Below are 27,967 nucleotides of genomic sequence, written 5' to 3'. Positions count from 1 at the left end.
CGGAGCCCTCGGCCGGGTGGGGAGCGGCGGGCCAGGGGCGCGAGGCGGCGGCGGGCGGGGGGCGCGCGCGCCATGTTCGCGGAGATGAACCGGCGGACGCTGGCGTTCCGGGGCGGCGGCCTGGTCACCGCCGCGGCGGCGGCCGGCGGCGGGGCCGGCGGCGGAGCCGAGGCCTGGGACCGGCAGGACCCCGAGCCGCTGAACGGCCGCGGGGCGGACGAGGAAGTGGAGCTGGAGGAGCTGGAGGCAGCCGCCGAGGAGAAGGAGCTGCTGTTGCCTCAGGAGGCGGTCTCGCCTCCCACCGCCAGCCCCATGTTCGCCGAGAGAAACCGCCGGACACTGGCCTTTCGGGGCGGCGGGGGGCTCCTCGCCGCCCCCTCTGCCTCTAACAATGGCTGCGAGGCCTCGGCCTGGCCGCGGAAGCACTTCAATGGGCGGGGGGCGGACGAGGAGATGGAGCTGGAGGGCGCGGAGGGCCTGGAGCCGGAGGGCCTGCTGGAGGGGAAAGAGCTGGTCCAGGACGGGGGCTCCCTGAGTGACAGCAGCGACGACGAGGAGGACGGCGAAGGGGGCAGCCTGGGCGACGGCAGCGGCGCCGAGGGCGGCAGCTGCAGCAGCAGCAGGCGGTCTGGGGGCGACGGAGGGGACGAGGCGGAGGGCAGCAGCGTGGGCGCGGGGGAGGGGGAGAGCATCAGGCATTTCCCGCTAGTCAGGCCCAAGTCGCTGCTGCAGAAGCTGCACATCTCCTTCCAGGGCTCCTGGCTCAAGGAGTTCCCATGGCTCTACTACTGCCAGGAGACCGGCCTCATGTCCTGCGCCTGGTGCACCGCTGCCGCGGCCGCCGCCGCCCCTCCCGAGCTAATCATGGCCGGCGGGGCCCTGCCCGGGGGGCACGACGAGCTCTGCAAGGGCACCCGCAACTACAAGCGGGCGCTGCTCCTGCGGCACCACCTCTCCGCCGAGCATCGCCTCAACGAACCCGTCAGCGCGGAGCAGGTAAGGGACGCGGCGGGGCGGCGGCCGCTGGGCTGGGGTAGCGGGAAAGGGGAGGGGAGGAGGCGGCAAGGTTGGCGTCCGCTGTCCGCCCGTCCCCCCCTTGCCATAGGTGTGCTTCTTTATGTGCCTGCGTGCGTGAAGTTATTTAAATGTCTTGCCGTGTCGGTGGCTGTTGCCCGGCGGGCTGGGCGCGCTGTGCTGCTCTCCTGCGCCGTCCCCCGAGCGGGAGGGGAGACCGCTTTCCGATTTGGGGTGACCGTCCCTCTGGAACTGGGCACGCACAGCCCTGTCACACGGGGAGCGTTTGCACGAACTTAACTGTTCGTAGCTGTACCTGGCTAACGTTCCTTATTCAGAGGGAAAGTGTGCCGTTTTCATTAGTTTATCTGGTTATCTCGTGAAGATAAAGAGGCAATGTGGGAAAAAGCTGCGTACGAATACCAGTGTTGCAGCACTGATTTAAAAACACTCGTTACAACTTCCTCCTGCGGTACCGTAGAAGGGAGGGTAGTGTCCGGCTAGCGGCTGCGTGTGAAACTGGTACTTGCCGGCGTGAAATTAAAATCACGCTGCCGTTCTTAGCGGCACGGTCCCGGTGCGTTAATCGGATCGCTCTGTGTAGTCAAAATCTCCTCGTTTAAATCTTTTCCTCGATTGTATTGCTTTAGATTGAGTTACCGAGCAAGAAGTCTGCAATTGCTTGGTGCATGTTTGAGATAAACATGTGGTTTCCTGAAAGCCAGCTCTCCTCTAGTGCTTTAGGAGTAGTGAAACTCTTCACGTTCCCCGCCGAACTGAAAATTGTGATTCTTGGCTGCTCTTAGGAATAAGGAAGGGCTAAGTCTGGGAAGTATGTGGATGAAAAGCTCCGAAGAAATACTCGATCATCACCAGCCTTCTGCAGCCTGTCCTAAGGGACGTCCATGCTGCGAAAGATCTCTCGATCACCTAGCTGGTGTTGAACTTGCCAGAGGGCACAAGGGAATGTGCTTCAGGTTAGGCTAGTGCTTGAACTGTTAGGTGGAGTTTGAGCTGTTGACTGTCCCTCACTATTTAGGGCTCAGTTTTAATTAAAACACACGCCTTGGTTGTATAAATGTATCTGGAGTCTGAATTGTAGTGTGATCTGTTAAATTGAGCTTTGTTGCTCGAGTGCTTTTAAGGAGCTCGGGGTACCTTGGACAAGAGCTGCTATTCTATCGTTTGGGTAGAATAGCAGGATAACAGATGAAATTTTAGGTGGACATAGGGTTCTGGGAGCACGTTGGAAAAAGAATGTGGGTTTTATATGAAACTACTGCAGGATTGCGAGGAAATTGCATAAATATCAGTTGTTCAAAATAGTGTGTTTGGATTTATAAAGATGAGTAATAACTAGCGTTTCACTATGTCTGTTTCAGTCAGCTACTGTTACAGACACTTCGTGGCAGTAGGTCATCGGTTGCCTCCAATTTGGGGTTTGCTTTTTGCTCTGCAGTATTTTAGCCTAACTTGCCTTAAATAATTTGTTTCTTGTTTTGAAATTTTTGATCTTAGTTTCTTTTACCTCTTTATGTCTTTTAAAATGTTTGTTTTTCTTAGTCCTACTGCAGAACATTCCTCACTGCTACTGTTTGAGTTGTGAATGATTACTCTTGAATGGTACGTCTTGACACTGTGTAGCCTCCTGTGTCACTAGATACCGCTAATTCACGCCAGGGTCCGAAAGTTTCTCTCCATTCCATTAAGCTACGTGTAAATAATATTGCAAGCAGTTCTTCCTTGCTGTCTTCTTTCTGTCTTCCTATCCCCAGTCTGACATAAGGCTATTAAATATGGGGAGGGGCAGAATACTGCCTTGTGTTGCATGGTAACCTTAAAAGTTAATACCGGTTTTATTTGAAGATTAACATTTGATTGGCATGTGAATCTTTATAAAAATTGAGATTCTGCTTTTATATCAATGATAATTTAAGAAAAAAATTGTAGTAACTGTAAATGAAACAATAGGGGTAGATGAAATGTATCACTGATTCTTTTGTAGTATGTTAAAGAAGGCTTGGACGAAGTAACCTTTTGAAAGGAGGCTGTACAGAGGTCGGTGTTTTCAAGTGAAAAGCAGTGTTGTATGTGTCCCCGTGCAGTTACATTTCAGTTAAGAACGTCTCACAAGGGAAGGGATTGCAGTTTTTCGAGAGTCAGTGCAGTTTTCTTTGTGGTGCACTTCGGGTTACACTTGTTTTATCGAAAATCTGATTAAGAATCTCAGTTTTCTTTCTGCTTTTATGTTTAATTTGCATATCCTTTCACACTTATAATAGCACTTGAATGTCTCTTGATACATATGTTTAAATTAATACCAAAACAATAGTCCCATTTTTTTCTTAACGCGGTGATACCAGATACTTGGAACAAAAGTAGGTAATTTGTACTCTGACCATATTTCCAACATACATAATGAGGCAGCAAAGCTGTTTAGATTTAATGAAACTTGGGGGCGATCTTTCAGCCTTTGTCTTGGAGACAACACACATGTATTCTTGACTTGACAAGCTTCAACTGCAGGGCATGTTTAGCAGCTGCTAATAAACATATGGCATAGTGCCACTGCTCAAGTGCAAAAGGAAATTGTAGGTGTTAAGGCAGTAAAATAATGGAAATTTCTATAGGTCTGTTGGATATTACATTTGTGAAGAAATGAGTGATTATTTCAGTTTATTTTTGGGATACATTTAATTTGGAACACCGAAATACATCACAAGTGGTTGCAGCTGCTGTAATTCAAGGGCATTGAGCTGTCAGTTGGCGCTTCTTTCGAAGACAGAAATCTTGACTCCTGTTTTTTCCTATTCTAGCCCTTAAAATAGTCTGTCTCTGTATTAAAGCCTAAGGAAGGATGTAACCAACTTGAAACCCGTGGGTTTTTTTTCTTAATAAACACACTATTATGTTGCAAAAATCTGAAGAAATAGACACAGGAAAATCAATGTAGAAGACTTCAGTTCTGTGATGAATTTAGATCCATGAGATGCAGATTTATTGGCTGCTGGGGGTTCCTCCCCTCAAAGCTGCTTCTTAAAACATTTTCTCTCTGGACATAATTTGAAGCTGATCTTTGGAAATACTGCCAGCAAAGCTTTCCCCCGCCTAACAGGCATGTTGGTTTAAAGCAGAAGCTCTCGGAAAGGAGGAAGGCCTTTGATGTGTTATTTTTTCCATGTGAACTGTAATTGTTTGCTTTGTATGAGCGGTGATGAATAGAAGTCGTTCTTCAGATACAAGACTTACATTATAGTGGTCTGACTTAGCTTCTTGAATTACTCTTAGCAGAGCAAAAAAGTTGAGAAGGAATTCAGGCCTTCAAAGTAAGGACTGTTGTTTACTGTGTTTTTATAATTGTGTTTTCACCAGACCTTGAACCATGCAATTGGATGTTAGGCACTTAATGAAACTGTTTTAAATGGCTGTTTCTGTGAGCAATGCTGTGGCATGTAAAACTGCAGCACAGCATCATGTGTGCAGCTGACAGGGAATGTTTTTTGAGATCACTTTCCTCTTTAGCAGCTCACTTCTGTTAGAGGCTTCATTTTTCAGGATAAGAAGCATAGGGAAATTCTTGTAGAATAAGGTGTGGTAATGGGAAAGGGATTACAAAAATGTGGCATAACTACTTTTCATATACATACAGCTGAGATGACATCTATGGTTAGATTGGTTTTGTGTGATTGGTTTCATTGGGGTTTTTTTTCTGTCTTCCCCCTCCAGTCACTGTTCTTGATCCCAGGAGACAGAGTATGTTAATGTCACAGGAGGAGAAAGAATAGCAAGTTTCTAGTAGCAGTTCTTGATAATCTCTGTTTCTGCTCCCATTATCTTTTAGGCAAGTTTAATTAGTGAATTATACATATGAAATACTCATTTATCTTTGGGTGTGTTCAGAAGAGTCTAAAACTGGGCACAATATTGGTTTCCTTGAGCAATCCCTGTTCTGTTAGATTCCAACTTAATCTCACCTGCAGAGAGATGTTTTTTAACTCATAAGGCTGTATATTCCACAAATATAAAATTTAAATAGTCTGATTTTTATTCTCTACTTCATAGCAGTTTTTATTGAACAATAAAGTGGTTTGGTGTTGAGATAACTTAGGTAGTGGCAATATTTGGTCTGTATTCTGCAAATATGGCTGACATCTGAGCAAATGTCTTTAGTTTATGGCTCTCATCAGAAAAGCAGTACCCTTACGATGATGTGCCATGAACACAACAAAAATACCAGAAGCTTGAAAATAGAATTTTTAAAATTTTCTGTAATTACTGTTTGTGCCTTACCTCCTATTGAACTGTACTTTACCTGTACAAAGGGACACTAAATTTTTTTCATGGTAAATGTTAATTTTGCAAGTCACAGTTGATTTGCATAGGCGATAACTTCAGATGTCAGGGCTTCTGTTTCATTTGAAGTGTGGCATTAGGATTAGCTACTTTCACAGCAGCAGTTAAACAACTGTTTCCAGTATTACAGTTAGCTTTAGAGATATTTATGTGCCAATTTCTGTAATGCTGTAATATCTTTTTTCCCCAAAACACACCCCTGTAGCTTGGACATCAGTGGCATAATGTCTCTTATGTTCACTTAGCCTTACAGTCTTTTCATAATAAAAACTTAGTTCTTATGTTTCTATAGCACATTTGTTATCTGCAGCTTCTTTCTACCACGCTGGCTTGTCATTTTCTTGGGGGTTGTGGGGTGGAGAATGTAAAATCTTTTTTTCAATCAGCTTGTTTGGACATACACGTGTTTTCAGTTAAAAGTATGCTATCTCCATTCTTTAATCAAACAATTGTAAAAAGAAAATAACTGCTGCAGATTATTTTTAAAGTTGATGTGATGTTTAATGTGTTGTTGGAGAATGAATTTCTCGGCTGTCAGAGCATTGCCTAACACTGTGAGATGTAAGCCACTGATGACTGACTTTGACTGGAGTGACAGCACTCTAGTGTATGATAATTTTTATCTTGATCTGATCCAAAGACAGTGTAACTGGTGTTTTGAAACTACACAGTGCTCCATTGCTGGAGTGACAGAAAGATAGTCCAGATCCGAAATCCACCAAGAACTTGAAGAATGACAGGCTTGGTTGTCACCTGTTTGAGAAGTACTTCCTGTTTCAGTGCTCTGATCTGAGGGAGGAGTTGGGTATGTCAGAGCACACAGGAAAAAAAATTAAACTAGTGTTGGACAGAAATTCACTGCTTTCTTTTGCATAAAAACCTAATTGCTTTTATTTATACCTTTTCACTGCGGTGTTTTTCTGAGAAGGGTAGAGATTTAGAAGCGGTTTGAATGTGATAGCAAGCTGACTTTTCTCCACAGGAGATGCTGAAATTATGTAGTTTATATTTTAGTTATGCTGGGTGTTATTGGCTGCTTGTAGATGTAAATACTCTTTTAGGAGGGTGTAGTTATAGCCTTAGTTGTCGTGCCAGTGATCCACACTGGGATTGTAACTTGAGGTGAGCACTGATAATGCCTGTGCAGTGGAAGGTGACTACATATATATCCGTTTGCCACCGTAGTTCCAAATTAAGGGTAGTACTTTTCTGCAACTTACATGTAGCCCAGTATAGATTATGGGCTCATGACAGCATTAACATTACAGGTCAAAATCAGCATTAACAAGGTAATATTGAGGCAGTCTAGCTTTAAAGATACCTCTAACCCCCAAATCTGTGAGGTGTTTAAGAAAGTGACAGAGAAAATAATGATGTAACTTGTAAGATCTGATCCTCTTGTCATCCTAAACCATATTGGAGTCAGACAGTTTTGTATTGCCTTTGTTTGGTAGGGAAGATGAGAGAGACCTAGGGATCCAGTATAAAGCAGACTGTCATTACTGCTGCTCTTGATGGCAGCACATGTCAGTCAATATAAGTATGGTCTCAAACATGTGTTGTTTTCTGCTTTCTTCTAGCAGCTGCTTTGTAGCAGCTCTGAATCATCATTGCCCAAACATCAATTATAAATTGTCTGAGCACTCTAAAATCCAGATCAGATCTGTTGTTTCTTACCAGCCTCACAGTCTGTACTAATTTTTAATAACAACTGATTTCTTGGTGTTGGGTTGTCTGATACTACTTCTAGCAAAATTTTCCAGCTGGGTTGGAGATCGCATCTTAAAAAGATCAGAGACACTCATAAAGTACGTACTGTCTGTATAAGAAGTATGTACCAGTTAAAGGTGTTGCTACTGTCAAGTTTTGGTGAAGCTTGATTCAAGAAAGTATTGGTTAAATAATGTGATAAAAGCTTCAGTTTTGGTCACCTGCAATATGATGTCCACTTGCCATCTAATACATCTATTTAATCTTAAGCCTGCCACAATTAGACAATAAAGGATAAACGCCTAATTTGTAGACCTGTATAGGAAAAATACCTGCTATTTTAACTACTTTTAGCACTTTTTTTTTCTTTAAAACATACAAGACAGATTGGGAGACACAGACTTGTCTTTCTGTATTCATCTCTCAGCATAAGAAAATGTTGAATTAGTTATTAGGGCTCTGCTTACCCATTTAAGTGGAGATTTCTGGTGATGAATGGGAGTTGGGTATGTGAGAACCATCCAGCTGTGTCTTTGGAAAGAGACTCCTGAATCTTTAATGTACGTAGGTTAAGAAAAACAGATACTTCACACTCAGCTAAACCCTTCCTTACTTTTGGCCAAAACTTCGGTTCCTTTGCCCACAAGGCAGATTTTCTAGTTCTGTTTTTGTTCCAAATAGTGCAGAACAAGATAGACATTCTTAAGTTTTCAGAAGTATTTTTAAAATTATATACTTCATCCTGCCATACAACAAATTTTAATAAAAATTGAATAAGATTATCTTAAATTTATTTTCATATCCTATTATAGTGTTGGAGGACTAAGGAGAGCATTCATTACAGCTAATTATGGTTGTGCGTTTTGTTTTTTAATTGCAGGAGTCAGAGTTGCCATCAGAACTGAATAATGAAGGATACTGTGATTTTAACAGCAGGCCAAATGAGAACTCATACTGCTATCAGCTCCTGCAAGAGCTCAACGAGCAGCGGAAGAAAGGCATTCTTTGTGATGTTAATATTGTGGTGAGCGGGAGGGTCTTCAGAGCTCACAAGAACATCTTGGTTGCAGGCAGCCGCTTCTTTAAGACTCTGTATTGCTTTACAAACAAAGAAAGCCGTAACCAAACCACTGTTACCTATTTAGACGTTGTTGCTGTTCAAGGTTTTTCTGTCATCTTGGACTTCTTGTATTCTGGTAACCTTGTGCTTACGAGCCAAAACGCCATTGAAGTGATGTCAGTGGCCAGCTACCTTCAGATGACAGAGGTTGTCCAGTCCTGCCGCAACTTCATTAAAGATGCCTTAAACATAAGTATAAAATCAGAAGCTCCAGAGACTGTTGTTGTGGATTATAACAGAAGATCTGTTAGTAGGGATGGTTTGTCTCCAAGGGAACAGAAGGTTGCCAGCTTCTGGGCAACACGAAACCTTACCAACTTGGCAAGTAGCATAAAAACTGAGAATGATGCTTACCCTATTGACGAGGGCCAAATGGAAAGCTACCAAATGAATGACTGCGGCTGGGTCCAGGACAGCTCACCTGAAATGGCTGAAAATGAATCTCAAGGTGAGGGAAAAGTTTTCGTGTGGAATGACATGGGCGCGCAGGGACAATCAGTTCAAGAACCTGGAAAAGCAAGAAGGAAAAACCAAACTGCAAAGAGATTTATTTATAACATACCACCTAATACTGAAGACAACTCGGAAGATTGCTCCGTGTTGCAACCATCGGTCCCATATCCAGAAGAAGATTTGTCATTTATTAAAGAAGAAGCAGGTAAATATTGCTTAATGTCAGTCATGTAATTTGATCATTGAATTATTGAATAAAGTACATGATGGTGTAATTGTTATAAAGGTATGTTGGGTAGGTTGTTTTTGCAAAGTCAGCACACCAATCGGATTACTAACTGGGAAATCTGATTCTCCACCTTGGGGCACAGCAGTGTGTCTTCGGCTAGGGAAAGAAATGACAGTGCCATTCCATATAGTAGGCAACGTGTGTTTGATGCTTGCGTTGGGGATCCTTACCAGCCAGTAGAAATTAGAATTCTTACGCTTATATTTAATCTGTAGTCACTATTAGGTGCAAAATCAAGGGGTGGTAACTAGTGGCTAATGGTGTTAGCTAGTTGCACAGAAAGAAGGGGCCTTTATAATTTCCTTATCTGTACTAGCAAAAGACTTTCCCAGGTGAGATGCCCCTCACCCAGAAATGCAAGTCAGCTTTCTGCTTCCGTTTATTGTAGAGGTATCTGGAAAGCTACAAAATGGAGCAATCCTGGCTAGTATACTATAAACTCTGAAGGCAGGCTTGTGAAACAGATTGGAAAGAGGTGCCACAGACATATTGTGGAGGGAGTATCTCTTTGTCATATTATTCTTCAAACAAATCCTGCGAGTGCCTCAATTCATAGGATTTTTTCCTTAAGGATCTATTGTTAATATAAATGCAAGAATATGGTTAAATATATTTTTGCTAAAGAAACATGGTCACACAAAGAATTATAAACAGACTGTTGACAGTGTTTCAGACTTGGGGCACTGTAGTTAAGGTCAGGCTTTTATTTTTAAAATTATTATATGGTGTGAATAGTTGAAGTGTATGCTTGAAGTACTGCCATTTACCTGTATCACTTTAGATGAATTGGCAGCCTTGAAAAATTGGATCCTGAATTGTGGTAGGTTAAAGGTGGATTTTGAGATGTAGCTGGAACAAGGTCTCTAGATGTGTCTGTTTCTAAAGCACTTTAAAATGCGTGCACCCCTCAAGCATCAAGGGACTGTGGATATCCTCTGCTTCCCTGGTTGGCAGCCCCGGGGTGGGGTAAGGTGTGTGACAGCGTGGAACGATTCAGGCTGGAGCTATGGATGTGTAGTCTGCCACATGCGCTGGGCAGTGGGTACAGGCGTAGGGTTAGTGGGTAGCGTGGCACAACAGGAGCAGTTCCGGAGGAGGAGCAGCTGTGCTGAGGAGCTAACATGCTGTAAATGCTTCAAGGGATTTGCTTATCTGTAGTCTCCATCTCTGAACTTGTGTGCAGGCCTACTTCAGCTTTGCAGTTCAGCTTGGGAGCCTGTGCTTGTGAAGTGAATTTCCTGACCTCTTACTGTCCCAGCTTTCTTACACTGCAAAGGGTTTCTTCTGGGTAAAATGAAAATAGGAGCTGTGTTTCAGAAACACGCCTACTGCATGCCAACTGCTGACAGTCTGTGGGTCAGCAGCACCAGATTAAATCCAGCCTTGCATGAAATACCTTTAGATGTGTATAGTGGGACTTTAGAGACTTCAGCACCCATGTAACAACTTGACTGGGCTGTGCTATGCTACTTCCTAACATGAGTTGGCAGCATCATGAAAAAGGGCAGCAGAGGTTCTGGAGCAAGAGCTGAGGACCTGTATATTGATTGCACAAACATCAAATATCTGACACAATTTAGTATGTCATTTCTATTTCCCACTTTTAAGGGGTAGATATTCATCATCTTTTACTGTTTAAAATACCACAGAGAATGTCTGCTAAATGATGTCCCCAGCAACAGAAATAAATACTTGTTTTCATTTTGTAGAATTTGAACGTGTGCTCTGGAGCTTTTTTGAAGAAATGATGGAGGATGTGGGCAGTGCAGTAATGATTAAACAAGTTTAGTCCTTGTTCAGTTTGGGTTTTTTGGACAGAAGCACCAAGGTTTCCAGTAACTTTTTGTGCTGAAGAATTAAATTACAAAACATACATGCAATGTCTTGATGAAGAGAGCTGTATTAAAAGCACACTGAATTTGTGCAGTCGTGTCTGTCAGAAACCATTGAAAGGTCTGTGATTGCAGGGTGGAGATTAATTTATTGAACTATAAAATAGTGTTAACAAGTGATCTGTTTGGTACTTTCAGAGGACACACATGGTCCCCAGTAAATAATTACTTTTTTGTCAGTGTTCGAACTATTTTGGAAGTGTTACCTAATACTTTTGAGACCTTTACTTTTATGAAGTTCTTATACACATACACATTGTTTGAAACAAGAGGAGATAATGGAAGTAGAGCTTGGTATAGTTTAGTTTTACCCTGTGCTTCAGCATTTGGTGTTTTTTCTCCTCAATGACTGGCTGGGTTTTCTTTGTGGTTCAATTCCACTCACACTTTTCTTTCAATTGTTCCCTCTATGCCAAAGAAAAGGTGCAAGAGGGAGGAGGGGAGAATTGGAAGAATGACAAGAATGAGTTGTAGAGTAACCTGTGGGTTATACGGTAACTTTTTAGTTGTGGATTAAATTTCTTGTAGAGGCAACTCTCAGTGCCTATTATTTTTGGTAGTTAAAAGCATAAGAAAACGTATTCTGGAATGGATATAAGACTATGCTATAGGAAGAAAAAGACTAGCAAATTCTTGTGATGAAAGCTAAGGAGTGCACTCTCCCTCTGGTTGCTAAGAGGGGAAGAAGTGAGCTTCTGTTATGCTTTCTGATTAGGACAAGCACCATCAGCTGTGGTTGAGGTGTCCAGTTACATGCAAAGGGAGTCACTGTGTGCCCTTAGTTACGGGCTGCCTGGTGTTTTTGTGGAAAGAGTGGAAGGGAAGCCTGTTTAAGAACACACCTCTTACTACAAGAATTAATCCCAGAAGCTACTACCTTGACTGCTATACTGAATGGGCTTTCCAGTTGGGCACTGCTGGATTAGTGTTAGATAATCAGCAGTAAAAGCTTTCTGAACTGTCAGCTACTTCACTTCTCCCATAAAGGAAACATGTAACTGCTTTTCACAGAGTGTGAGTTTTCCTACAAGTATCCATAAGGTTATGTCAGCTTCTCCTTCCTCTCGCCCTCCCATAGCCAGAGAGTGGACAAGCTAGAGAAGTGGGCCCATGTAAACCTCATGAAGTTCAACAAGGACAAGTGCAAGGCCCTGCCTCTGGGTTGGGGCAGTCCTCATTATCAATACAGGCTAGGAGATGATGTGATAGAGAACAGCCCTGCAGAGAAGGATTTGGGGGTGCTGGTGGATGCGAAGCTCGACATGAGCTAACAATGTGTGCTTGCAGCCCAGAAGGCCGACCACATCCTGTGCCGCATCAAAAGGAGCGTGGCCAGCAGGTCGAGAGAGGTGATTCTGCCCCTTTATTCTCGTGAGACCCCACCTCGAGTACTGTGTCCAGTTCTGAAGTCCCCAACATAAGAAGGACATGGAGCTGTTGGAGTGGTTTCAGAGGAGAGCCATGAAGATGACTGGAGGGCTGGAGCAGCTCTCCTGTGAAGACAGGCTGAGAGACTTGGACTTGATCAGCTTGGAAAAGGCTCAGGAGAGATCTTACAGCAGCCTTCCAGTACCTGAAGGGTACAAGGAGGCTGGGGAGGGACTTTTAAAAAGGGCATTTAATGATAGGAGCAGGGGGAATAGTTTTACATCAGAAGGGGGTAGATTTAGGTTGGATATTAGGAAGAAATTCTTCACTGTGAGGGTGGTGAAACACTGGAACAGGTTGCCCAGGGAGTTGGTGGCTGCCCCTTCCCTGGAACTGTTCAAGGCCAGGTTGGATGGGGCTTTTGGCAACCTGGTCTAGTGGAGAGTGTCCCTGCTCATGGCAGGGGGTTGGGACTGGATGATCTTTAAGGTCCCTTCCAACCCTGACCATTCTATGATTCTGTGAGTTTATGTTTAACACCTTCTCTGTAAAACTAGCACTTTGAACTTCAAAAAACTTGAAGTTCAGATGGATTTGAAATTGCATGTAGTTTTTCTTAATTTACCTATTCTTACTGGAGCTCTGAAGCCTTCTCCAGTTTTAGCTATAGTAAGTTAGGTGGCAACATTCAGTGTGAAGAAACACAGCTGTCATGCTATCTTCCCATCTAGTTGATGATCTGCCTAAAAACTGTTTTTGTTGTTTACAGCTGTGATGTATCCTACAATTAACCATTTACCATGGTGAAAACAGTTGTCCCATCCTCAGGCTTCAGAATACAACTGGGAAGTATTTCCAGAGCTGGCTGTGTGTTGATTCTTAAGGAGACTTCTATGTAACATTCCAATAGCTTTATGAAACTACCACCAGATTATTTGTTACCATTATTTTCAGGCTAGATAGAAGCTGTATCATATATTGTGTTGGGGCTGGGAGTGAGGGAAAGGATAACGTGGGCAGGATGAAAACAACATTGTGACATGAGGAAACAGCATAATAAAACTTCATCAGGACCATAGAATAAAGATAAGTTTGTATTTGAAGAAATCAAGATTAATGGACTTAACCTGGGCCTGTATATATTTCTTGGAGGGATAAACTTGACTGAGTTACAAGTGTGTAATAAAAAAAAAAAGTATGAGAAAATTAAGCTGCTTTTTTTTTCTTGCTCTTCCATGGTACTGTGACTCAGATCTTCCTCAGATCTCCAGCTGGTACTGTGATTGAAAGATTTCACTCGTTTAATGGACCTTGAACCTCTTTATTTGTCACACTTGTGTAGCCTGGTATTGAAGGCTCCATCAGTTTTTAGCAGTTATCTAAAGAGTGCAACATCTGAGGGTCAGCCTCATTTCTCTATTCACTAAATTTATGTCTCCCAGGGATCATCCAAAGACAAGTAGAGTTCCATGAACACATAATATGGTCAGGCACTGGCCTTGCAACTTCAGGCGATGGTCTGCATATTACTATTGTGTTGGGTTTGGGTTGTGGTTGGGTTTTTGTTTGGTTCTTTTGGGATGGTTTTTTTGGGGTGTGGGTTTTTAGCAAAAAAAAAAAGGAAAAGCAGGGTGGATGTGCTGGGGAAGAAAGTGGTGGAGACCTTTTCTCCCTGAAACTTTTTTTTTGTCTCAGTGCAACTGAAGCACATTCATTTCTGAAAAAGCAACAATCTGAACTGCTGATTTGCTCTTTCCATTACCTTATTTATGAAATAGGGATGGTGATGGCAGCAACTTCATAAATAAAGAAAACTATATATAATCTTGATTCATCTGTGGGCCTAACTCCAGCCACAGAAGATGGCTGCTATTACTTCAGTGAGCTTGTATCTCAAAGCTTAGTCAAAAGAGTTTATGGAAGTATAAATTGATAAATGGCTGTTCAGTTACTCTGGCCTTACAAGTCTTTCTGTTGTGTGGTTTTGGGTTTTTTGATTGTGTTTAAATTTGAGGGACAGGATAGTTCATCCTTCGTGTTGATAGCTGATTAGAATAGGTTTTAAGTGCTGTGTAGTTGGACTAACAGACTTCAGCTTCTCTTGCTCAGGTTCTCTGTCCTCGCTGAATTGTTTTGCTTACTGCCCAACCACTTATTCTCTGTATATTCTGTATTTCTTGTGGGCAGAACTTGGAGTCGTTTATTGGGATGGAGGAGAGGCAGGCAGCGTTTCTTGTGCTGGTTTCTGGCAGGTGTCAGTAAATGTATATAACCAGAAACATGCTTGCAGTGTAGAAAGCTTATACTAAATGTGGAATACTGTACCATAGTAAGCTTATGCCATGTGTTCTTTCTTCCTGAAGCTCATCATAGTACTTGCAGTACAGAGGTAGGTAGGAGTACAGCTTTACAGTACAGTTTCTCTGCAGCCACTAGCCTTCATCAGTGCAGCTTTGCTAGTTATAAGCGTCATCCTGCCATACTTGGGAAGAGTTGGGGGGAGTTAGCAAGATCAGAGTTGCCATTTTCACTATAAAAGTGTAGCCACAATTGCAGAACTTGTGCTGCTTCTGGTATTTCCAGGACTTAGTGTGGTTGAGGGGACATTTTTAAAAACATGATCTTTAAAGCTGGAACCCCCCCACCTGATTAAGCAGCAGTCATCGTTCATGGTCATACCACCTATATGGAGCTGCGTAAAGTTCCAGTCTTTTACATGTTTGCTTGTGACTGAGTTGATTCCCTTTCTTTAGGGTGTAACATTGCATGTTGCTTTGTAAGGAGGGCACACCACCAGTCTGGCAAGTTCAGTTTATGTGTTCCCAGACCATCCTGTGCAGAGTTCCCAGGGAAGTATCTGGGGGTTTTTTTGTTGTTGGAAGGGTTGTTTCTTTTTTTTTTTTCTCTGGTATTTTTACAAATTTACGCCTTTGTCTTGTACCTCTTCTTCGAAGCCCTGTATAAAGACAAAATATCTTGTAATTCCTGGACAAAAGTTAGGCTTTAGCAAATTAAGTCTGAAAGGAATGATACTGAGGTGCCAGTTCAACACAAGGGATTGTGCTACATTAGAGAACCTAACATGATGTGAAGATCTTCTTTGCATTTCCATCTAACTGTTTTGGCATAAAGTTGTTTGGACCAAAACAGTCTCTACACACAGTAGCTGTGCTTGTGTCTTTACATAAGAATAAACACAGGTGAAGACCTGTATCATTTCTTGGTGTGTGTGTCTCTACTGCAGTGACATCAGTGGTCTTTTATCTTGATACATGATGATACTTGTATTTCCTGTCCCACAAGCTGACATTTAAATTTTTCCTTTAAGAAAATGCTTACAAGCTACATGTAGCTAATAAAATAGTAGCAATAGTAGTGTTTTAATGCTGATGCAGAAAGAAAACAATGGCTTTACTGTGTGGAGAACTAAAATGGAAATAAACTTAATTTTACTTCTTTATGGTTCTTTTCGCCTTCATTTCTGAGAACCTTCCAGCTTCAGCGACAAGTCAAACTTAGTTCTTTGCTTTCTCAAAGATCAAGAGAATAGGAACAGAACATAATGTCATGACTAGAATGGTTGGTGGCTTTTACAGTACTGAAGTGTCTTAATCCTAAATGCATGTCAGTCCCTAGGGGTTTTGTGCAGCCTTTCAGGTGTATATCTCCTTAAGTCCTACTTATATTAACACTTTAAATATAAGACTTAATGAAAATGGGATGTGAAACATTTATATTGGTCTTTGAGTTCTCTTGAATAGTTTACTTGAGAATGCTCTTGGGGTACATTGGCTTGTTTGCAGTGTTTGGCGTCTGGCCCTTGAGCTCCCAGCATAGCTCAGAAGTTTATGGATGAAGGTATTTTCTTGACAGTGAAGTCATGAAGGGCTGTTTTCCTAAAATAGCTTCTTGGGTTTCATACTGTTTAACAGCTTCATCAGTGATTAGGACAGTAAGGCAGAAGGCATCTCAGCCAGTTTGCAGATGTCGGATGGGTGGGAATGGTTGATAAGCTAGAGGGCAGGGCAGGGCTGCTGTTCATATGGGCCTCAACAAAATGTAGGAGTTGGCCAACAGGATCCTCAGGTGCTGTGCAAGGGCAAACCTCAAGTCCTGTGGCAGTAACAACGCTGTGCATCGTTACAAGCTTAGGGCTGAGTAGCAGTGTAGTAACTGCGGAAAAGAACCAGGCGGTTGTTGTAGACAGTCAGTAGTGCATCCTAGGAGCAGTGAAGGCTAGCTTCATAGTGATGGCATTAGCAAGATCATAGCAGGCTGAGGGAAGTGATAACACCCTTCTACTTGAGACTGGCAAGACCACATTTGAAATCCTGTGCCCAGTTTAGGGCACCACAGTACAAGAAAGAGATAGAAGGCTGGAGGGAATCTAGTGGAGGGACACTAATGTGGTTAGGGGAATGGAGAACATGTTACTTAAGGAGAGGCTGAGGAACTACATTTATTATGTAGAAGGTTGAGGGGTCTGCCTGCTGTCTTCTACCTCCTTATGGGGATTATAGAGAAAACGAACACAGATGCTTTTTAGAAGTGAAAGGGCAAAAGTCAGTTGTGACAAGTTGCAGCTAAGGAAATTCCAGCTGTATATAAAGAACTGTTACAAGAACAGTTGTGTTGGAACAGGTTGCTTAGAGGTTTATGGAATCTCCCATCCATGTAGATGTTTAAAACTTGGCGAAGCCCAAAGGAGCATAGAGTCCAGCTTTGAAGTTAGTCCTGCTGTGAGCAGGAGGTCGAAAGGACCTCTTAAAGTCACCTAGTTCAGACCTAAGTTTTTGTTTGAGATTATGGATGGTCATCTGGCAGGGTTAGTTGATAATAGATCTGCCTCCATAATTAAGGCAATAAACCATATTTTTAATGAATGAGAAATAGCCAAATTTAAGAGTAGTTGGGAGTATGAATAAGATTGCATTGGCAGAAAGTCTCAAGTCTGAGCCTTCTGTTGCAAGAGGCAGTTGAGAAGTAATATGCTTTGACCCCTTTTCAGATGAAAGGTTGAAGATGTGAGTAATACTCTAGGAACAACCGGAGTGTAATATATTTTCTTTCTCCCACCTTCCCAGTATGTCAGTCTCAGTAGGGCGCTTTTTTCCTATCATGTTATTTAACATAAGCAACAAATCCTGCCCTCTAGTAGCAATCCAGAATCTATCAGTAGATTACCACTGCTCTCTTTACAATCCTTAAGTGCTTATCCTTATCCTGACCACTTTCTGGCTTTTTTAGTTGATCTGAATGACCAGCCACTGGCAGAAAACCTGGCAGAAAAATACTACCATTAATGTAAATCTTTTTTTTACCTGTTTTTATTAGTAACATGTATAAAGAAAACAGGAATTAAATTCATTAGACAACTGTATTTAGTGCAGTTTTTGGTCTTCTCCCTTGGTGCACCCTGTGACTGTATCCCTTTCTGTAATGACATGTTCAGTGGTTTCTGTTGTTGATCTTCATTAATCTCCTCGATCATCCTCTACTCCTTAATGTTTCATTTTCTTAAAAAAAAAAAAAAAAAAGCTAAAAAACCCTCCAGCATATTTCTGGCTCAGGAAAAGAGCAAAATATGTCAAGCTAAGTATGTCTCCTTTCAGATGTGTTCTCTCTTCCTGGTGATACTCCCATGCCTGCAAAACTGAAAATCACTGTGTCTGACTTCTGGTTATCTGTTTTCTTGATAACACCCACAGTGGAATATAATCCCTCCATAAAGTTGTGGGCTTTTTATTGTTGCTGTGTAAAAGCCTCCACAACCACTGCATTGTATTTTGGATTGTCTCTATCTCTTCCCAGATTGACATCTTGAGAATTTTAGTGCTATGACAGTTACTCATCTTATTTGTTTGTTCTTTTGAGGTCAGGTTACTGATAGAAACCTCTTCTCTGTGTAGGGTAGAAGAATGGATAGATGTTGGAGGCTAATTGGCATTTGAATTTTTAATTTATGCCTCTTTAAGGACTCAACTAAGAGATAAAAAGATATACTTGCATCAGAGGACAGCTGTGGTCAGGTGACCTGGTCTGGAGATATAGAACATTATTCCTTCTAATTATCCTCTTTGTTTAAAAAAAAAAATCAAACAAACCCCAAAAAACCAAACAAACCCCAAAACACACAAAACCCCACAGAAAAAAACCCAAAATTTGCTCACTGCCATCCAAACTTTCCCCTTTGCACCTCAACCCCAGTCTACCAGTACAGCTGCATACGGAGTTGCTTTCAGTCTCCTGTGAACATCATCTGAGTTTAAATTGACAGGCAGAGGTTAGATGATTAACTGCCTGCAGCTTTGCAAGCAGGTTTCAGGGGGCAGGGGTGGAGATATGAGCCACAGGGGGTGTGGGTGGCTCAGCTGCAGTCAGAAGCTTATCTAACTGTAGGCTGCATGCCCACCTGGGGACATGGGTAGAGGCTAGGTATTGCACCTTCAGTTCCCAGTCCTGCCTTTCCTCTACGGGTAAGCCATTAGATGTTAAAAATGCCTTTTCTGTTCTGTTTGGAACACATTATATGTGTGCTTAATCTAGAAAGCAGGTTTTCTGGGTCAACGAATTACTCTAAGAATAAGCATTAGGTTTAGTTGTGATCTACTTAGTCCTGTACTGTATAGAGACTGAAGTGTCTGTAGCAACCTCTTTTTATCACTTGTGGTATCTGAACTGGTGTTCTTTTATGTTATTGGAGGTAAAAAAAAATAAATCAGTAGCTATTATGTACACTAGACTGCAATTCTAAGCCTGTTGTCTCTATGCCAGGTCTTCTGCTAAGGTCTAGACCTATGCAGGGATTTGAGCTCCTGGTTTCGCTTAAATTTCAACACCAGCTGTGAACATAGATGTTCCTCATGAAATGCAATTTGTGTTCTTTTAGATTTAGACAAAAAGTCTAAGAGACAGTGATGGAAATATGCTCAGCTTGGTATAACTGTTACTTATGGTCAGTATTTATGGGCTTACTTTGAAGGAAACTACGCAGTATTGCCTGTACACAGCATGTAAGTTACAGCTGTGAGCAGTAAAGGGGAGGTCTGTTGATCATACAGATGTTCCTCTTATAAGGAGGAGAAAAGCAATTAAAATGTTTTGATCACTGACCTTCTGTTGGTCAACTAGAGACAGGGCAGTTCTACCAGAGGGGAAAACCCTTGTTGTTGTTTAATCCCAGCCAGCAGCTAAGCCCCATGCAGCTGCTCGCTCACTCGCCCCTTGATGGGATAAGGGAGAGAATCAAAAGACTAAAAGTGACAAAATTTGTGGGTTGGGATAAAGACAGTTTAGCAAGTAAAGCAAAAAGCCACACACACCAGCAAAGCAAGATGAGGAATTCGCTCCCCACTTCCCATGGGGGAAGTATGGCAAGTATTCAGCCATCCCCAGGAAAGCAGGGCTCTGTCACACGTAATGCTTACTTGGGAAGACAAACACCATCACTCTGAACATTATACACCTTCCTCCTCCTCCAGCAGTATATACTGAGCATGATATTATTCTGTACCATATGATGTAGCTTTGGTCAGCTGTCCTGACTGTGTCCCCCTCCAACTCCTTGTGCACCCCCAGACCCCTCGCTGGTGGGGTGGTGTGAGGAGCAGAAGAGGCCTTGGCTCTGTGTAAGCCCTGCTCAGCAGTAACAAAAACACCTCTGTGTTACCAGCACTGCTCTCAGCACAAATCCCAACCCAGCCCCGTACCAGTTACTGTGAAGAAGCTGAACTCTGTCCCAGCCCAAACCAGCTCAGCCCTCCTTTAGCCATCTGCCTTACCCGCCAGCCACCCTGCTGTGGGCTGTGCTTCATCCCTTCCGAGTTCAGCCGCTCTGAAGAGCCCACAGAAACCCTCTGGCAAGGTCAGCCCACCAGCCCTTCAGAAGTGAGCTGGGAGAGGTTACTGGTGTCTAAAGTGTGCGCTGGTGACTCGGGCATGAGAATTGAACTGTGTCCCAGCTGAAACCAGGACAAAACTATAACGAAAAGTTCTAATATATTACATGGATTATAAAAGTTGTCTGTGTTTTGTTGTGTGTTTTTTTTTTTTTTCCCTCTGGTAGATCCTTAAACCTGCTTTAATTTGGAGGCTAAAAGCATTGAGGTCAAGTTGTCTTTGCTCTTGACCAGAATTGTACAACACTGCTTCCTCAATAATCCTTGTGTATTGCAGAAGGAAGTTCTACTGCTCACCTCAAAGGAATGTGTAGTTGGCATGTCTGTAGGGTATCTGCGTTCTATTCCTTGAACTGTTGTGAGATGCCATTGCTGGAGTCCATAGCTCCAAATTAGCATGAGGAATTTTTGACTCTTTCAGACGTAACACCTATTAATAATTAAAAAAAAAAAATTAAAATCTTTTCTTCACTACTTTGTCTCTTAAAGAAGAGGGATTTGTTTCCTTCCCCTCCCCCTTCTTTCCTTCTGTAACAAATAGCTAGCTCTATGAGCTAAAATACTGGTATTTCTCTTCCTTTGCCCACTCAAGCTCTGCTTTTTAAAAGCTCCCGTGGAATACCTAGCTTTGCAGTTGTGATCCAGCTTTACTTATTTGCCATTGTCTGACAGGATAGAATTACACTCTTCCTGTTTGTTGATTGATGTCCTTTTGAACTGTTTTCTTAAATTGCAGATGAAACCACTGCTGCCAACTGTGCTGCTGCCTGAGCAGTAAATGAAACTACTGTATATGTCTAATGCTGTGAGGATTTGTAATCTGTACTTTTTTCCAGTAAAACTCCAAGTTGTATTTTAGTGTGCAGCTTCCCATTGGCTATGTGAAATTCTAACCTACACTAAGAGAACTTTCTTTCCTGGAGAAATTCTTAGTTTTAGACAGCATAGGGGCAAAAGTAAAAGTCCTTAGAGTATTAAAATGTCTCATCTCAGGCTTGAAAGTAAAAATGTATCTATTTGGTATGAAGCCCTTCTCAAGACTTTTCACAACAGTGACACTGGAAATCCAGTATGAGAACCTAAGCACCATGCAGACAAATAAAAGGAAACCTGACAGTTTCCACTGCAGTTAGTTTATTTAACAACTGTGTGCCTGTGAGGGAAGTAATGGGTTTATGAGTTCATGTTTTCCAACAAACTGCTGTCTTGGGGACTGGGGGGAAGATTGATTTGCGCTCTTGCCAGAAGAGTCTTTGCCCCACTAATACGATTGTCAAATGCCTACTGCAGCTTTCTTGTGTACTATTTATAGTTCTCTGTGCTGTGCAATAGTGATTCAATATTCACTCATGCAATTCTACAGAAGTGTAGAATTAAACAAGAAGGGATCTTTTTAAGGCACTGTTAAATTCTGAATGGTTTTGTCCTTTTAAAGTGGAAAAAGCTATAGAGGCTGTGCGAACTGCATGAAGAGCTTGTCTAAAAAACCAAATGTAAATATGCAAACTAGTCTTTTAAGCTCTTATTCTCCAAGTAATTATGGTCTCTTGAATTCATGTGGTTATAGAGTAAGGAAGATGATTATTCAGAAAAGGATTTAGACATAGCTGTAGGATACTTATATAAATAGAGGTATTTAAAGTGCTTTATATACCACTGGGATATTTTAAGGCAATAAAGAAAATCACACCTCCAGTTTTGCTTCATGTTTGCTTTTATACCAGCTAGAAGCCGTGTGGCAGATCAGATGAAGTCACTGCAGAAAAGCAGTTGTAAAAAGAACACAGTGGAAAACTTTTTAGCCCTGTCATGATGATAGTGAGGGAATAAACAACCTTAACGTAAAAGCTCCTGTGGAACAAAAAAGGTTTTGTATTTTTCTCAGGACAGGGAGGAGAAAATAGTGTGGTGGGGAGTAGCAATTAATTCAAAGATCTGGTTTTATTGAAACTAGGAATGCAGTTATTTCTTAATTTCAGTATTGGAGATTATATGGTGGGAAAATGAAAGGATTGTGATGACTTTTTTAGGGTTTGAAACTCCTTTTTGTCACAGTTTAAAAAGGAAATATATTTTGCTAACCGATACAGCTGATTAGAACCTGGGAAGCTAAAGACTGTGTCTGTAATAGGTACTTCAAGTGACTTCAAGTATGGACTGCTGCCTGGTACTTCAAGTGACTTCAAGTATGGACTGCTGCCTGGTACTTCAAGTGACTTCAAGTACGGACTGCTGCCGGGTACTTCAAGTGACTTCAAGTACGGACTGCTGCCAGAATCTTGGCCAAAAGAAGCCTGGGAAAATGGCAAGTATATCTGATGGAGAGGAGGTTGTTTTTTGCTTCTGATAGGGGTTCTTTATCTTTTGTGTCACTGCCAGCAATATTTCATTAATTTGCTTAGAGATTCATAAGATTAAGTGTTTACATAATCTTCTTCCATATCGCTTGCCTTTCTGGATAATGCAAATAGGAGTACTTCCTTGGAAGAAGAAAAAGGAATTCAAATGTATGGAAAAGTAAAAATGGCACAGGATTTATATCAGTTCCTGTGTTGTGCCTGAATATGAAGATACCTGAGGTCTTTAATGATCTGATAGCTTTCCCTCCTACCCCCTTTAGTAAGTTAACTACAGATAAATGAGCTTTAAAGTTGAACACTTGGATGATGAAGATACAAAGTTAAATATAATTTTTAAGTCAATATCAGAGTATGCTTCTGGCTACTAAAAAAAGGGTTTTGAATTCAATGTGGCTCTAACTAAAGCATTCTTCAGTCAAACCTGTTGCGCAACCTATCCTTTCACAGCTTATGTGCCTTTCTTAATAGTTCAAGAAAGGAATTATCTGAAATTATTTTTCTGTCTTAAAATGTACCCAAAACCCCACCCCATCTAAAATAATTATGGCTAGATCCTTAAAAATACATAAAGTTTTCAGTAAAAAGAGGATCTTAAGGCCTGGGTAATAGTAATGCCTACCTCATCTCTGTAACTTTGAGTTATTACTGGGATGTGGTTTATGGTTTACTTTGAATATGTTGGTTTTTATAGTGAAAGAAATTGGGTCATCAGGAGGTCAAACTCACTGGCCAAGGGACTAGAACTCTGGTTTTAGGAGGTCTGCCTGTTCTTAAACCATTAAATTCCCATGTATCACACATCCCTGATGTCTGTCTGTCATACCCCTGCGGATGACCATAATACTGCAATTTAAGACCTTTTATGAACTTGTTTTTCTTCATGTAAGCCGTTACATGACGTTATGCTGATATGCAGCTTGCATGAGGGCTCTGATACCAAAGCAAACTTTTGAATATTAGCAAAATATAACTTCTGTGTTACAGGAAGAGGCATCTTAGATACAGGCCTGCAGGCCCATACACAGAACACGCAGTTACTTTGGCTTTCTTCCTGTCAGTATGAACATTAGAAGCTTACACACACGATCACGAAGCCTTAGCCAGTGCTCCTTGGATGCCTTTAGGTGGTTACAAGGATGTTCATAAAGTATTTTGCCTGCAGTAAGTTCAGTCAGTACGCTGTCCTCAAAATAATCCGTGTATTCCGGTGCGGCTGTCTTCATAGTGTCACAGCATCCTGTGTTTTTCTGTTTCACACAGTAACAGGCAGCTGCCGTAAACCTGTCTGCACATGGTCTTGAGCAAGCTGTTATCCTTGTTCCAAGGATATGTGAATAGCTCTCACCTATCGTAAGGAAGAAGGGGATACTCATACTTCCAGAAGTTTTTTTCTGCTCTTTTGTTTGTTTTTTGGGGTGGTGTTTTTTTCCTTTTAGACCACAGCAGACTTTGGGTAGCAATACCTGAATCTGAACCAATAATTTCCCTTTTTAGCTACATCAGAATTATGCTACCTCTTGCTCTTCTAGTCCCTTTGTCAATACTGATTCTTGCTTAGTTATGCCACCTTTATTGTTTATTTGTAGAGCCAGATCTTGGCGGGGAGTTCCTGCACTTAGTTTTAAAATAGAATACAATTGGAGAGAAGATTCTAACTGTCTAAATGCTGCAGAGCCCAAGGGTTTCTAATCTAGCATAAAGTATATATTCTGCTATATTTTCCTGGAAAATGGAATACTGGTAACTTGTAGCTAATTTCCTCTGATTCATGAAATAAGACTTCCTTTCAAAGAGTTGATCTGTACTTCTGTAGTAGAAATTCCTTGGTTACAAGTAGGTATTTTTGTCATGAGATCATACATGCAGAACCTACCAGTGTTTGTAGTTTCTGTGGGCAGGCATTGTCCTGATCTGGCTCACAAAAAGTCCACGTGGGCGCGTTATTGTTCTGGCACCTGCTTATTTTTGTGCACCAGACAGAACAGATTGCAAGAGGGGTTTTTGTGTTTCATCATCTTTTATTATGATGGCTTATTTTCTTGTAGGTGATTCCTCTGCTTTAATCATGAACAAACTGAAGTGTCCACACTGTAATTATGTAGCCAAATACAGAAGAACACTAAAGAGACACTTGCTCATACACACAGGCGTGAGATCTTTCAGTTGTGACATCTGTGGGAAGCTGTTTACTCGAAGAGAGCATGTGAAGAGACATTCCTTGGTAGGTAACCTCAAGAGTGTGTGTGTGTGTTTACATGCACGTGTGCCAGTTGTTTTATATGAGTTTTTTTCAGATGTTCTGGTAGTTAAGAGAAGTACTGTTCTCTGATTTGCCATAATGTAAATTGCTTTATCTTAATCTAAATTAGATTAAAATAAACATCTTTTTGTGGTAACTATTCCTCTTATATTCTTAATGGAAAATGCCACATCAATTAAGACAGTTGCTGGAATTCTGATAAAGGTAGTTTCAAGATGAGAGTGAGTAGATAAAGAGCTGCAGTACACGTAAGTATTCTGTAGATAACGAAAGGGAATTTGGGCTTAGTGCTACTGCAGTAGAACAGCATATCTTCTATAATGCTGCATCAACATTTTCTGTGAGGACACCCTGCGTTCATCAGCAGTTGCACAATATCTTGGAGTATTTCTGAAACACTTATTGCACAACTAGATGAAGATACAGTATAGTACTGGCTTTAAGATGCAGGAAAGAATGAAAAGTATCTGAAATGCAGAAGTGAATGTCCTTCTGACTACCAATACCATCGTCAGCAGTTGAACTTACCCTGTTCCGTGCATGCTGCGTAACTCAGGATTCGGCGCAGGTACTGTTTCTCTGAGGAGGATCCAGAGAAGATATTGGGTATTCTGCAGGTACTTTGTATCTAGTCTTTAAGGAAATACTTACTATATAAGATCCAAGGTGTGTTTTAGAGGAGTAGTAAAAGCAAGGTCATATTGGTGGTGAGAAAGGCAGTAACACTTTTCTGGCTGCAATTAAAAAACCCCACAACTAATTTTGCCACTTTTTTTGCAGATACTCAGCATAGGTTAGTACATGGAATGGGATGAACTGTGCCACTTCTCCATTTTGATAGCTTTCCTTGGTCCTTTGAGAATCAATGGACCACCTTGTTCCCTCATTAAGGTGCTCTATGAGTCTTTGTAGCCTCCTCACAGTTGGCTTTTTGTTCCTCAGTGAGTAGAAAAAGTGGTTGTGAGCTTCCAAGTTCTAATTTGGATGCAGAAAAGAGCTTTTGGTGTAAGTGTTCCTAACTTTCCCTTCTAGCTTGTGCTGTCACATAATGGACTTTGTTAGCCAATAATAGTATATTCAAAGTAGACAATAACCTGAATCATATCAGGATATAATTGTAGAAGATATTTATAAGACCTTTGTAGTAATTTTAAGTATTCCTTAAACTGCTCAATGGGTAGGAAAGGCATATGTTAATAGTCGCTATGTAAATTTTAGAACCAGCTTTTATCTTATGTTCCACTAGACTTCTCTGATCTTCAGAGATAAATCTTTCTACCCTGTTACTGCTGCTTTTCTTGCTCCTCCCATACCATCTGGTGAAGGCTTGGGTGCCTGAAGGGACAGGAGGACCTCTGATGTTACTGATTCTGAAGGTCATGGTGTTCCGTAGTGTGTGTAGGTGATTGCAGTCAGTACAGGGGCAGCTCTGTCTGGGCAGAGGAGGTTAGGTGTTACCACCATTGGTCCCAGCACCTACTCTACTTCCTCTGTGGCTCACCAGAGAAGATAGCAACAGGAAGTGGTACTAGGTCTACCAGTGACTTTAGGTTTTGGTCCTGTGGTATCTGACCAGGTCTTGTAGCTGAAGATTTTTCTCCTCCAGGAAAGGAGACAAAGTCAGGAACAAAACAGGTGTAGAGTGAACTCAGCCCAGCCCTGTGCTGTCCCTGATGGAGTCAGAACACTTCTCCCCCATTCAACAAACACATGTTGCGTGAAACATGGCAAGTCTAAAGGCTGAGGGAAAAACATATAGTATTAGCTGTACAGATTATACAGCCAGACTGAAGGAGCTATTTCTATCTTGGCTTTTCCCCCCCCTCCCCCCCCATCTGGGTGGTAATTTCTGTTTTAGCTAAAATGGCAACTTTTTCATTGTGACCTCAAATGAGAGATTTAAACACATAATTGTAACTTGTTGTGGGGACACCAGATAGAAGAAAGAAATCTTCAGCTAATTTTTTTGCCCAAAATGATAACTACTATACATGGTTGCTGAATTTAGTTACTTGTACAAGTAACATACTCTCAAATTCAGAATTAAAATTTATGTTTAGTCAAGCCAGTCAGCAGCAGCCTTCTAATTCTACACAGTAGCTCACTCTACATCCAGAACAAAAAGACATCCAGAGGACCTGGAAAACGATGTTGGGTTGGGAGGGTGGTGTCATCGAAGAAGTATCTTGCTCTTTCAAGTCACACTGAATCTAATAACTCCCGCTTGTTCTTAATGTTTCTGGGACTTCAAATTGTAAAGGCAATTTTTGAATTAGGTGTGATCTGTGTGCAGCAGAAGCGCGGATCCTGTCTTGCTGCCTCTGTGAGCCTTGCTCTGTACAGCAAGTAGTTGTAAAATGAGCACACTCCTTACAGAACAAGCTACTAATTCAGCTCCCTGCTCAACAGTAAGCAGGTAGTTTGGTTCTGGGCTTGTGCAGTCAAAGTGGATCTCTAGTAGTACCTCTCTTTCTCTGAGCAGCGTTGGGGTGGCCTGTGGGAAAAGGATTTATTTTGTATTGGTAATTATTAGCAGTTTTCTAGTGCTGTATGCAAATTCAATGCCATATGCATATTTTCAGCTGTTAATGTTTTTCTTCCATAGGTGCATAAAAAGGATAAGAAATATAAATGTATGGTGTGTAAGAAGATCTTCATGCTGGCAGCCAGCGTCGGAATAAGACACGGATCACGCCGTTACGGAGTTTGTGTAGACTGTGCGGATAAATCCCAGCCTGGAGGGCAGGAGGGAGCAGACCAGGTGCAGGACACAGATTTCCCTAGGGATGAAGAATACGAGGAAAACGAAGTGGGAGAAGGCGATGAGGAGCTGGGTGATGATGTGGAAGAACAGAATGACCAGTCTCGGTGGGACGAACCTGGGGAAGTGTGTATGCCTTTAGACGACTGACAGAGCGTGTGGCTGCAGGTGCCGAGAGGGACACTGTACGGATTGACTCCTTGACTTTCTGGACTGAAGGCTTGAGAAATATGGTACAGGCTGGATGGTAGTTACGTTGCTGTGAAAAATGTAGGGTCAAAGCCTTATAGCAAAAAAGGATTATTAACTTTTTTATGATATTTGCACAGGACTGTACAGCATACAACCATTTGGTTGAATTATACAGAGTCCTCACATCTACAGTCAGTTATCAAAAGAAAAATGTATTTTTTATTATTTATAGGTTATAGCTACTTGGGTCCTATTCAGACATAGTAGTAACTGTACTTGTGTTACACATTCATGTCT

General features: G+C 41.8%; 1 protein-coding gene across 1 annotated transcript; it reads left to right on the top strand.

Annotated features, from left to right (window-relative positions):
• Window positions 1-72: 72 nt before the first annotated feature.
• Window positions 73-27,772, top strand: ZBTB10 (zinc finger and BTB domain containing 10; the record flags this gene model as incomplete). The annotated part of the gene is made up of 5 exons (XM_084260069.1): window positions 73-996; window positions 7,958-8,855; window positions 22,229-22,402; window positions 24,503-24,678; window positions 27,323-27,772. The coding sequence occupies 5 exons, from the start codon at window positions 73-75 to the stop codon at window positions 27,626-27,628; spliced, it is 2,478 nt and encodes an 825-aa protein (XP_084116195.1). The 3' UTR covers window positions 27,629-27,772.
• Between the last annotated feature and the right edge of the window lie 195 nt (window positions 27,773-27,967).

This window comes from Gallinula chloropus (assembly GCF_964237585.1).
Source record: "Gallinula chloropus genome assembly, chromosome: 2".
Taxonomy (NCBI): domain Eukaryota; kingdom Metazoa; phylum Chordata; class Aves; order Gruiformes; family Rallidae; genus Gallinula; species Gallinula chloropus.
This window is presented reverse-complemented; position numbering and strand designations above follow the sequence as displayed.